Source organism: Bison bison, unplaced genomic scaffold (assembly GCF_000754665.1).
Source record: "Bison bison bison isolate TAMUID 2011002044 unplaced genomic scaffold, Bison_UMD1.0 scf7180017864531, whole genome shotgun sequence".
In the NCBI taxonomy this organism is placed as follows: domain Eukaryota; kingdom Metazoa; phylum Chordata; class Mammalia; order Artiodactyla; family Bovidae; genus Bison; species Bison bison.
Genome location: NW_011495081.1, coordinates 8,442,146 through 8,455,192, shown reverse-complemented (window position 1 = coordinate 8,455,192; position 13,047 = coordinate 8,442,146). Strand labels below are relative to the sequence as shown.

General features: G+C 52.5%; 1 protein-coding gene across 1 annotated transcript in view; it reads left to right on the top strand.

Annotated features, from left to right (window-relative positions):
• ABTB2 (ankyrin repeat and BTB (POZ) domain containing 2) overlaps positions 1-13,047 on the top strand; it is a gene marked incomplete at its 5' end in the record, with an annotated part of 185,313 nt that overhangs the window by 157,590 nt on the left and 14,676 nt on the right. The window contains 4 exons of the mRNA XM_010831838.1: positions 5,727-5,879; positions 7,183-7,348; positions 10,205-10,294; positions 10,862-10,963. Of these exons, the coding sequence (XP_010830140.1) occupies positions 5,727-5,879; positions 7,183-7,348; positions 10,205-10,294; positions 10,862-10,963 (511 nt within the window). The remainder of the gene's footprint in view (positions 1-5,726; positions 5,880-7,182; positions 7,349-10,204; positions 10,295-10,861; positions 10,964-13,047) is intronic.

Sequence of the window (13,047 nt, the reverse complement as noted above, 5' to 3'; positions counted from 1 at the left end):
GCCCGGTGGGGACAGAGGCACAAGGTCGTATCAAGCCTGGGCCTCCAGTTCCAGGCTTGTGCCCCATCTGCCAACCTGCCTCTCTCCCCAAGGCCCCTGCCCACCTCAAGGAAGAACAGAGCCTGCTTTGAGCTGGAAATTGGAGGCGTTTCCTGTTTCATGTTGTTAAGACACCGCTTATGGGACTGTAATCCCAATAAATCATACGCTTGCTGAGTGGGGCAGGGTTTGTTTTTTGGTTTTTGGTTTTTTTTTTTCCAGGCTGCAGGGACCTCTTAAAACCAAGGCCTTAAGAAGTTTATTCTCTTTCATTTCTTTTTTAATGGGAAAAAATGGCTTTTGCAGGCCTGGTCCTGGTGAGGGGCCTTGTGAGCCTGTTAGCTTGATATACTCAGGCTCAATTGTTTGATTAAAGAGGGAAAAGAGAAACTGAGTCACGACGCTTGGAGCTGGTCTCCCTGTTGCTGCTGAAGGGCTCTCTGACCTTAGGCGAGACACTGGGCCTCCCGCGGCCTCTGTTTCCTCCTCCTCACCCCACTTCCTGTTACAGGCCCACTCTCTTTGCTATATTTTACGAGTTCTCCACATGACATGAATTGCTATTTTATGCACACAAAGACAAATGCTTGGAGTTGGTGACCCTTTTAAGTGGCCTTGTTTGTCACAGTAGCAGCCCGACCGGATGTGTTTGCAAGTGTATGTGTGGTGTTTCCGAGGTTAAGCCGCCAGCAGTCCTCAAGGACTGCAGGTCCCTCACAGTATCCCATGCCCACTCCCTTACACCCTCGCTTGTTCATGACCCCAAAGCTCCTGGGTCTGTGTTGTCCTTGCCCCTTCCCCGGTCTAGGGTTCTTGACGGCCGAGGCCCTGCACCGCCAGAAACAGTCTCCAGATCACACTCGACATAGTGGTTGTGTTTGTTGCTCTGTTTTATGAGCTGGGGTGGAGTGGGTGGTGGGCAGCTCGCTGGCAGGCTTTTGCAAGCTTTACATGTTTATACTTGCAGGAAGGTTGGGGGGTTTGGAGAGGGAATTGGCTGGGCTTGATGAAGGCTGGAGCTGAGGCATTTAATAGATTCTTGCAGCCTTTTCTGCTATTATGTATTTTCTCTATCAAAAGACACTAAAATGATAGTAACAGCTAACCTTTACCAAGAACTTACCATGTGCTAAGCACTTTATGTACATACTTCTGGCTGTCTTGTGAGGTGGCCCTATTATTGGTACCCATTTTGTTGATGGGACAGCTGAGTCTAGAGAGAGAAGATAACTTGCACAGGATTATAGTTTAATTCATCAAGAGTGCAATGGATTGCAACCTAGGGCAGTCTCCCTCAAGAGCCCGTGTACTTGACCTCTGTACAGAAGGTACAGCTTTCATCTTATGGAGGCTGTGAAATAACAGCAAAAGGGTTTCTCATGATGCTAAGTGTCTAGAAACCACCAACCTAACCCCATGTTTAAAAGAAAAACAGGCCCAAAGAAGGTAATGATATGCCCAAGGTTATAGACTCAGTTCAGTGGCTTCTAGAAACTAGGATTTTCTCCCAATGAAGATTCGGTGTGGAATCCTCAGATCCTTAAGCCAAGAGTGTGCATGTTCACCACACACCATTCTAGAATTGACTGGACTGGGGCGGGATGCCAGCCCCACGCCTGAGAGCAGCCTTGCCCTGGGGCAAGGCTGCATTTGTCTGAGGCAGCAGTTCTCAGTGTGGTCTGGGGACCCTCTGGGTCCCAGAGGCTTCTCAGGAGGCCCCAGGGTCAGCATTATTTCCATAACAATGAGATGTTATTTGCCTTTTCACTCATTTTCTCACAAGTTCCTGGGGAGTTTCTCAGAGACTGTGTGACAAACAAGCATAGTATCACTCTGATGGCTGACAGAATGTGAACCTATGTATTCAGAGGTTTGAAGTTCTCTGTTTTAATTTCGGATACAGTAATTAGCGATAGAACAACACACATAAACAAAAGCTCTTTGAGAGCATGAATAATCTGTAAGAGTACAAAGGGGATCCTGAGACCAAAGCACTCGAGAACCACTGGTCCAAGGTACCAGGCCCAGCACGGGACAGGCAGTGGCTTGCGGCCAACCACAGCCTGGCGAAAAGGCAAAAAGAGGGAAGCGGGCCTTTTCCTCTGGAACCGGAGAGACCCTGGGGATGGTGCATAGCCAATCATTCCCAGCCTTGCTCCTCTGGAGCACTTTCACCCCGTGTTAGAACACAGACGTGGCCAGTACAGATGGGAGTTTTTATAGGGATTTTCCAGAATGTCCAGTAATGAAGGCCAGCTTCTCAGCATGCCCAATGGGCTAGATGAAATAACCTGAAAGGAAATAGTAGCCTGGAGCCCACAGGCCAAGGGAAGGATGTTACTGAGAAAGTCCATGAATTGCACGTCATTTTACTTTCCTATGGGCCACAGGTCAGCCGGTGGGTGGGCCAAGGAGAAAGGCCCAAAAGGATTATTTGGGGGGCTGCAATGGCCTTGGATGTGGACAAGTGGGCACCAGTCAGAGGCATAGTGGTAGCCTTAACCCTGGAGTATTTTTGTATGTTGAGAATATTAATCAGTGTACAATTCAGGGAAGAGAAAACACCTAGGGTGTTTTCAACAGGAAGGGATTTAATGCAGGGAATTGTGTGCCAAAAGAATCATTGTGTGGGCTCAAGGAGCAGGTCTAAGACTGAACCTCCAGGAATGACTCCAACCAAGAACAATACAAAACTTGCTATTGGGGGGCTTCTCCCTCTGAGACAACCCCAGAAACTGTAATTCAGGATTAAAGCTGGAGTCGAGAGGTTTTGCTGTTGCCTTCAGTAGCAGTACTGCTGTCTCTGAAGCACTCAGGAAGTCGGGAAATGGACACGGGAATGCTCGACAGGGGGAAAGTAATACCTCATGTTTTATGACTTGGTCTGCTAGTAGAACCAAGCAAAGAAGACACAAAGGGGACCTCCGCCTCACATCCATTTATCAGATCTCAAGCAGCTATATCTTAATGGTGAAGTCTAATTACAAAGGAGTCTGGGAAATGTAGTTTTCAGTTTTCCACCTCTCCAGCTAAGTTGGTAAATTGGAGGCTTAATGAACCAGTCCCCAGTATCTGCCCACCAGTTACCAATATTCTATCTTTTCACATGCCGAGTTGTAAGAGGCACAAGCCTGGGGAATGAATCATGACACCATCTGATTAGACTTCATAGTTTCCTGAGTTCCCTCTCGGATTTCCCGTAGGGCAGCTGGGAGATGCTGCTGAGAGCATTTGTGGCCACACTTGGCTCTTTGTTTTGGCTGTTGGCCACAATAGGGAAGAATGGCTGGCACATCTGTGAACTATCTTTTTGTTTACGCTTCAGTCTCCAGTGCTGGTGGATTAAATAAAGCCTTCCCCTTGAATCAGAAGGACTGATATGTAGACGTAGCTTCTCTAAGCTTACCTTGCAGCACTGTGGTATAAGAACTGTAAAATTCCAAAATATTTGGGGGGAATTCAAATGGGCATTCACAACCAAGGAAGATCTTATAAACAGGAGGGTAATTCAGAAATGAATTGCGGTTCCTTCCTGGATTCTACAAGCTCCCCATTAAGGGTCCTGGCTTCCCACTCTTAACTAGTCTACACTGTGCCCTTGAAAAGTATATGTCTTTTTTTTTTTTCTGGGCAGAAAGAGGACTTGGTCCAGAACTGAAAACTCGGGTGTATTCTGCCACATTCCTGATGCTTAGCCATCCTTTCAGTATTCAACTTAACTGAGGATCTGCTGTGTCCAGGCCCTGTGCTGGGTATACTTTGGAGAACCAGGGATGGTGGAGGCATCATTCTTGTGTAAAGAGAAATAGTCTAGTCAGGAACATGAGACATATTTATTCTAGAGTAGAGTTCTAAGGGATCTTGGAGAAGGAGGAGTATTTTCATTGGAGAAGGGATGTGGGAAGGCTTCTAGAAAGAAGTGGCACTGGAACCAGTCCTTGAAGGATAAAGAGGATCTGGATGGGCAGAGGTGAGAGCTGGTTCATTCTTTCAAGGAGGTGGGGACAGCCAGGGTGGGCTTGAGAACCATGAATGTCTGGTGGTCTGATGTGTCCTGATGAAAGGTTTGAGTCAGGGCTGGAAAGTAAGTTGGGGTGATGATCTGAGCATCCCTGAAGTCCAGGGCTACAAGCCTTTCCCAACCTTTGGCCACCTTGTCATCGCAGCAGTTGGTACAGTTAGCACACTTTGGGCTTCCCTGGTGGCTCAGACGGAATCCACCCAAAACGCGGGAGACCTGGGTTCGATCGCTGGGTTGGGAAGATTCCCTTTAGGAGGGCATGGCAACCCACTCCAGTGTTCTTGCCCATGGACAGAGGAGCCTGGTTGGCTATAGTCCCTGGGGTCACAAAGAGCTGGACATGACTGAGTGACTAATCACACAGTGCACCAGTGAAATGATTCAAATCCAGGTGTATTTTCAGAATGCCAGAACCAGGACATCAAAATAACTTCCAAATGAGCCACTTTTACAAACCCCATCTTATTATCTTATTAAATAAATAAATAAAAGGCGTCCTTTGCCCTCAAGGAGAGAAGCTTTGAAAACTTTGAAGATGACCTAAGCTTTTGGAAACCTTAGAGAAGTCTCGTGAGGACATTCCCTGCAGGTGGTTTACTCAGAAGCTGAGGAGAAAGGATGGAGGTCTTCCTCCTGGACAGAATACCTCTCTGCCTGTCTGAGGGAAAGATGGTGACAGCAGGGACCTATCGCAGGAGGAGCCCAGGATATCATAGGAAGTGGTGGGGGGTGGTGGGACGGCGGCGGCAGGCATGAAGCCAAGACCAGCTGTCAGGGCCCCTCTGCAGCGTGGGGTCTGCTGGGCTGTGGAGCATTCTGAGGTCTCACTGTTGGAGACCAGAACAGGCAGAGGACAGACAGACAGGAGTCGAGCTTGGTGGGAAGGGCAGGGACCGGCCCTGAGGGGCAGAGCCACCATATTGCTCCACCAGGGGGCCATAGTCACCTTCCTGTGAGTGGCGCCCCCTGGTGGCCCACAAAACACCCGCGGCAGGTGCCCCCTGAGTTTGTAGCTCCGAAGCCTTGCTGAGCTGCGTCTCCTGGCCTCCTAGCCGCCTCACACCATGGCCATGGGTTCTGGGTTTGACATAGGCCCCAGGACTCCCTCCCTGGAGGACCTGGAGCACCAGGCCGGGGCCGCCAGCCTGCCACAGGAAGGGACTAGATCCATCTCAGCCCAGGGGTCAGTTGAGGGAGCGGCTGTCAGCCGTGCATGTATAGTGTGATATGCGTCATCTCACTGGGCCTTCCAGTCGTCCTGAGAAGTGGGGATCACCTCGTCTCACAGGTAAAGAAGGAAACAGCCACGGGGTGTTGTCTGTGGTGATGAAGGGGCTCAGCAGCACACCAGGGTCTGTGGGACTCTTTCCTCTGCCCCTGAGCACCCTGGAGAGCCCGCCTGAATTCTGTGGAGGGGGCAAGAGTCTCCAGTTCCTCTTGGGCCACCTGAGGCCCTCAGGCTCTGCTCGTGGCCCATGACAGGAATTCCTTCCAAGCCCTGACAGAGCTCCTGTGGAAGGGGACAGATCAGGGTCTCCCTGAGGAGGAAGGTCAGGTCCCCTCCACACCTCATGACTCTATGGGGGGTGGGCCCAGCCTCCATGGCTGTCCTGAGAGGGGGTGCTCAAGGGGGTGCCTGACCCTCTCTCTCTCTGCCGCCCCCCAGGCCCTTCATGCTGCTGCCACCACTGATGGAGTGGATGCGTGTGGCCATCACGTACGCGGAGCACCGCCGCAGCCTCACCGTGGACAGTGGTGATATCCGGCAGGCGGCCCGGCTGCTGCTGCCCGGCCTGGACTGCGAGCCCCGGCAGCTCAAGTATGGAACCGGGGAGGAGTGAGGTGGGGAAGGCCTGGGTAAACCCGCTGCTCCCTCACTCTCCTGGATCAGGAGGGAGCCGAAAGCAGGGGCTGCAGCCGACTCGTTGGATCTGCTCTAAGGCGCTCTCTTCGTGAGCCCACCTGTTAGAACCGATCTGTTCTGGACCTGGGCTGCTCTCCAGTGTGTCCTCTGCAGCCATGGGTCTGGCACAGAGCAGACTCCCATTTGCATTTTGGGTGAGAGAGCGCTCACAGTGGGACTATTGGGGTACACAGCAGAGTGGGCCCTCCTCCCTGCGGTTGCCACCACTTTCTGGAGCACTTCCTAGGTGCAGGCCAGTGCTGAGCTCTCCTATTTTATATGCTTTTTCTCCGTCCTTTGACAACCTCAGAGAAGAAGGGGCTTTAATGCCCATTTTACAGCTGGAGAAGCTGAGGATCAGGAGGAGCAGTAACTTGCCCACAGATTCTCAGCTAGCAAGCTGACCATGCCTGAATTTGAAGCCAGGCCCGTGTGGCCCCAAGCCTGGGTCCTTAGTTCCTTCTCAGTGTGCCTCTGTTGTGTTGGACTGGCCTCTTGAAGTTGTTCCAGAGGAACGGTCCCCTGGCCATCCTTGACCTGGGAGAGCCTCGCTTTGCCCTCCCCTTCTTCTGTCTCCATTGTAAATGCTACGACCTCATCCTGTGACACGTGTTTTCTACTCTGTGGCCCAATCAAGGCTCCAGGCAAAAGCCACCTATCGAAAGCCCGTGGCTCACCCTCTGCAGACCATGGCTGTCCTTGGTAGGATGGCTTGGCTGCACCTGGGAGTCTGGTCCACTCTCTGCCGTTTCTTTGGTGCTTCCGGGCCTCACCAGGAAGCACGGAGGGGAGAGGATGGAGCATCGAGGACTGGAACTTGGCCTCAATGACCATTCTTGAGAACAAGTACAGCCTACTCCGTCCAAAAAAAATACACAGCCGAGTACTCTGTGTGGCCCAAACCCCAACCAGAGCTTCTTCCACCTCAGAAAGTCCCCTGAGAGATCATTTTGTGGGGGATTTCATTTCTGATCATTGACAGCTCCCAAGAGCTCAGAGCACTTCTTTAGCATGTTTATAGAAAAGCCGAAGCGTGTGCTCTTCCTGTCACCCAGCATGACATGGCCAGTCACAGCCGATTAGATGGTAATTCCCTGTCCTCCCCGTCCACACCATGCTCACGCCTCACATCAGCCTAGCACAGCAGAGTCACCTCTTGTAGCGAGGCCATGTCCTAGCAGAAACAGCCAGACTTGAACACCTGGTCTCCTCTGCGCAGACCCGAATGCTGTTTCAGTTCCTTCCGGAGGCTGGATGCCCGAGCGGCTACTGAAAAATTCAACCAGGACCTGGGCTTCCGCATGCTCAACTGCGGAAGGACCGACCTCATCAGCCAGGCGATCGAAGCCCTGGGCCCCGACGGGGTGAACACCATGGATGACCAGGTGCGTTCCGAGTGCTCCGCCAGGCAGGCTCAGGACCAGAGTCCGCAGTGATGTGCGACTGCGGTAACCGGTGGTTCAGTCTGTTCTGTCCCAGGCCTGAGACCCGCCCACTCAGCTGTGTTTCTAAGAAGCGGGTTCCTCCCGAATCACGCTCTGCCGTCTACGTAGATGGCCAACTCAGAGACTTCCCAGGCACCCCTTGTAAATCATTTGTAACGGGCATTCGGCTTCCCCTCACTGGAAAGCTGGAGGCTGTCCCAGATGGTGCAGGGCTGGGAGAACGTCCAGAGAAATCAGCTTGATAGAGAGCTAGGGATAATGATCACTGAGACTTGTATTAGGGCATCCTGTGTGCCACGCTCCAGTAGAAATCCTTGCCTTCATGAGTTAACATGCTAGAGGAGGAGACAGATGCTAAGAAACACAAAGTCATGAAATGCAGAGTATGTTAGTGAAAAGTGCTGATGCATTAAATGAAGCCAGAAAAGGGGACAGGAAGTGTTGGAGGCGATGGAGGAATTTTAGGCAGATTTTGACCGGAGTTTTTTGACCTGCTTTCGTTTTTGTTTTTGCTGTGAAGAGCTGGCATTTATACAGCACTTCCTGTGTTCCAGGCAGTGTTCTAAGCACTTTGCACAGATTAACTCATTTAATCTTAACCACAGCCCTGTAAAGTAGGATTCATCCCCATTTTATAGATAGGGAGCCTGGGGTACAGAGCTCACACAACTAATGAGGAGCAGAGCTGGGATTAGAAGAACCCAAGCAGGCCGACCCCAGGCCCTTCCCCACCTGTGGGAGATGCAATTTTTATCTGATGCAGTTGCGTGAGCTTCCCCAGGGTAATGGCACTGTAGTTTAGAAGTCCACAAGAAAGGTTGGGGGAAGTTAAACGGCAGCTGAGAGGTCAGGTAGAGGTCACGTGGCACCCTCGGATGAGATGCTGACACGGCAGAGGCTGTGATGAGGTGCCTGGGGAACCCAAGCCAGAGTGGACTTTGGCAAGTCAAGCAGGAGCAGTCAGGGAAGGATTCTTCCTGAGTCGTGCTGGAGGGAGGGAGTGGGAGGTGGATGCAGCAGAGAGGAGTGGGGGAAGGCATCCCAGGGAAGGGAGATGCTGGGAGCCAGAGCATCGGGGCGGGACAGTCAGGCATGTGCTGGGACAGGAAACCACGAGGCTGAGGGAGTTGCTGCAGGAGGGCTCCGGGAGGTGACAGGCTGGGCGTCATATCTCCCCAAGGTGCCTCTGTCGACGCGAGCTCCGGGGCTTTCATCCTGGGGGAGATGTCTTCCTCCTCCAGCAGCAGGGTGGGGAAGCCCATGGACGCCAGCCTCACAGGGCTGGAGTTTAGTCCTCCCATCGTAGCTGTGGCAGCTCGGACAAGCTGCTTTACTCCTGAGCCTGTCTCCTCGCCTCCAACTTGTGGGATAACAAATTGCCTGCCCCTTAGACTTCTGCATCACACCTAGTAGATGCTCCATAAAGGTGCCTCCATGTCTGTTGGTGTCGATAGGATGATTATCCCTGAAATCTGTTCATCAGTGTCTCTTGATTTAACCTCTTTAGGGGGAGGGACCAACATGCAAAAAAAAGTAGTTTCTCCTTACAGGACGTGTCGACGGCTTATAGTCTGAATCACATACAGACCTGTGGAGAAAAAAGAAGTCAAGCTTGTGCCGAGGGGAATTAAACAAAGTCAGGTTCTCACTCAGTGGCTTTTCTCTCAATGCCCCAGTCCTGTTTGTTCCCTCAGCCTCGGTGTTTATAGAATGATCTGTGGGGTAGATAGACCTCTCAGCCATGATTAATCTCGGGCCATTTCTTTATCTCTGGGCGCTAGGCAAGGATTTATGAGGTAAGGAGATCTTGTCTACACACAAATAACCTAATAAATAACATCGCGGGGCTCCAGACAAACGCTTGCCAGCATCCAGCTGTGGAATAGTGCTTTCCACTGCGGCCTTTGCTGTTACTGGCCACAGAGGAGATTCCCGGCCAGGGGGTGGCTCTGTTAACCACCCACCTAAATTCGGGTAGGGATTGGGCCTCAGCTTTCAGAAAAGCTCAGAACTGCTCACAGCAAGAGACGTTCACGTCAACCTCTCCACCCTGTGTGAGACGCCTCAGGGAGAAGAGCTTCTGGGCTCATGCAGGCCTGGGTTCCATCTGAGTCCATCCTCTTACAAATTGTGTGACTGTCGGGCAAGTCAGTCCCCGTCTCCGCTCCTCATCTGTGAAGCCGGGATAATAGCAGAACCTCCCCAATAGGGATGGTATGGTCACTAAGTGAGATGATGCATGTAAAGCAGTTCACACGGTGATTTACCAGCGCAGGGCCTGGGGTGGATGTGGATATGTCAGTGTAGCATGGCAGCCGTGATGGTGGTGGTGTGTTATTTTAATTAGTTAGCTCATCCTTACTTAGCTGGGCCAAGCACTTTATACATAGTAACTCATACTCTTTACAGCAACCCAGTGAGGTAGATACTGTTGTTATTCCCATTTTAAAGATAAAGTAACTGAGGCACAGAGGAGGACAAGTAACTTGTACAAAGTTTACAGCAGGGGTTGCCTTTGTACTGGAGTCTGGCTGTAGGGCCTGTGCCCTTTGCCCCTCTGGTGACCTGTAGTGCTCATGCAAATGTCCCCTACTCATCCTTCAGGTGTCATATGTCCCCTGAGCCTGAGAGGGGCCGGCCCAGCCCCTTCTGTCCAGCGCAAGGCCCAAGATTGTTCCAGATGAGCAGCTGGTCAAGCAGGAGACCTCTATCTGGTTTCCAGGGCAGACACCTATGGAACACGTGTCCTCACATGGTATTTCCAGACAGTTTAGCATCTGTGTTTGCTTCACATAGGGTATGACGCCACTGATGTATGCCTGTGCTGCTGGGGATGAAGCCATGGTCCAGATGTTGATTGATGCTGGAGCCAACTTGGACATCCAGGTGAGAAAGCCCCAAAGGGCTGCCCTGGGCCCCCAACCCAGTGAGAGAACACCCCAAGGTCGTCATCATCCATGCTGGCTGTGATGATTTGGACAACAGAGTAGATGTGTCTCAGAGAACTGGAAATATAAGATACACAGAGATCATAGTTAGCAAAGATGGTTTTTTCTCAAGATTCGGGCTTTCTGCCAGAGAAGTGAGCTCAGAGGGGAGTCCACTGGAGAGAATGGCCATGATTCTGTTACTGTAGCCCTTTTCCCCTTTTATCAAATTAGTCCCCAGCCATCCCTACCATCTCCAGACGCTTCTTGCTCTACCTCCTTCCGAGGCATAAAGTGTTCCCTTTCTGCCATCTCTTTGCCTAGGGCAGACATCACTAATTGAACATCCTTTTGAGCCTTGTCCACAAGGTACTCCAGGCAGACGTTGCCAATCGAATATAGAAAGCACTTGAGTTGACTCCTGGCCACCATCCCTGCAGGGCTCCCCCTTAGCTCAGGCCTCGTGTCACCCACCCAGGAATGTCACTCACCTTGGAAACACTGATCCCTTGTGGCATTTTCCCAGGTTCCAAGCAACTCTCCCAGGCACCCCTCCATCCACCCGGATAGCCGTCACTGGACCTCGCTGACGTTTGCTGTGCTGCATGGACATATCTCTGTGGTCCAGGTGAGCTCCTGCCAGGTGTGCCATGCGCCCCCAGCTTGCCAGATGGGCTGAACCCCAAGCGTAGCCCCAGCCTCACATGTCTTGAGTGGGATCAGAGACACCAGAGACACTGGTTAAGGCCAGCTCACTGGGTCAGCAGGACAGAGACTCAACTGGTTTGCCCCAAGGAGCAGGCTCTAGTGAGCAGGCTCTAACCTGAGATTTTAGGGAACAAGATGCAGGCCCAAATGATCCCAGGCCTGCCTGGCCTCTCTGCCTCTGTGGGTGAGTCTCGGGCTGTGCTGGAATCTGGAATCTGTGCAGATGTGCTCAGATCTGCACAGATGTGTTTCTTTCCTCCAACCATCCTTCCAGTCCTGAGCTGTTCTTACTCCCTCATGAATTCTATGGCTTATACCATGCGGTCCTTCTGGTTCTGCCCCTCCCCGTTAGCAGCCATAGTCTCTCAGCATCTCAGTTCCTGAGAGAAGACTCAGATTGACACTGCTCGCCTGTCACTTGACACCGCTCAGCCAAGTCACACTGTGCCCACCTTGGCCCCGGTAGCTGTGCTGGCTGAGGGTCAGGGCAGGCCTGGAAGTGGAAGCTATGGACGGGGCATGGCAACACTGCCACTCGGCTCCTAGACTCCTTCTCTCCTCAGGACTGCAGGGTTCCAGAAACTCCTTCCTGGGAGTTTGCATGACACCCTTGCCATCTGCTGGATTGTGGGTCCCTCAAGGGCAGGGGTCATGTTGACCTGTTTGCTGTCCACACAGTCCTGGCCTATACGAGAGATTCTGTAGCCAGTAGTCAGTAGGTTGGCTGCCATATCCTGCCCGCTTTTCAGTGGCTGTCCTCCTGAGCCCTTGAGCAGGGTTCCACCCTGACCCAGACCGACCTGCAGGGCCGTGCCCTGGGCTTGTCTGGACTGGTGCCCAGTTTCACCCTGTCGGGCAGGTCTCTGTCTTCCTCCGCTGCTTTGGTGCTCTGGCTCAGACAGCGCTGCCGCAGCTGCTGTCTGACTGATGAGAGCCTCCCGCCAACAGCCACCGCCACACCCACATTGTAGGGAGACTGAGAGGTCAGCCTGGACCCTTCACACCTGGTCCCAGGTGAGGGGTGGGTAGGATTGGCCTAATTGCTCAAGCGCGGTCTCTGAGGAGGCTCAGTCTCTGGAAACCTGGGAGGGTTGGAAAGGCGGCTCCCTCCAGAGCAGCCAGTCAGGAAGGGTGAGATGGACTGAAGTCACCTGGTGGTGTGCTGACACCACCCCCGCCCAAGGCAAAGCCAGCCAGCCCAGCGGGCACCGCTTGGTATCTGTCAGCCCTGCTCCGTCTGTCCCCTGCAAGGCCTGCCCTTGCCAGAACCAGGAGAGGCCACCTGGTGTCCCAGACAGCCAGGTTCTGCTCCAGCCCTGCACTGCCCAGCCTTGGGCAGCTCGTGGAACCTCTTTGAAGGGAGCCCTAGAAGCCACTGGTTACTGAACCCCTATGGAGAATTGAGCACCTCTTCACTTAATCCCCAGCAATGTTGCAAAACAGGCCTCTCTCCCATTTTCTAGATGAGGAAGACGGAGGATTGGGGAGTTGAGATACCTGCCCCAGATCACCCACTCGCTGGTGGCCAGCACTGCCACTCAGCTCTGACCCTATTGGCTCTGTCTTTCCCACAACCTCTGCTGTGTCAAGAGCCTCAGATTCCCCTGGTTGATTGGACGGTGTTGCCTACTATTCTTGGGCTCCCCAAGTGGTGCTAGTGGTAAAGAACCTGGCTGCCAATGCAGAAGATGTAAAAGATGTGGGTGCAGTCCTTGGGTCAGGAAGATCCCCTGGAGGAGGGCGTGGCAACCTACTCCAGTATTCTTGCCTGAAGAAGCCCATGGACAGAGGAGCCTGATAGGCTATGGTCCATAGGGTCGCAAAGGATCAGATATGACTGAAGCGAGTTAGCACACACCTACCTTCTATTCTTCACTGTGGCCAGTTTGTAGGAAACTGTTTGAAAGGGGGAGATAGCTCAGAGGTCCCTGTAGCTCCGGGGCTTGGTCCAAGACCACAAAAAGCGGAGGGGAAGACTCTGAGCACTTAGAGCGTGAAGGTAAC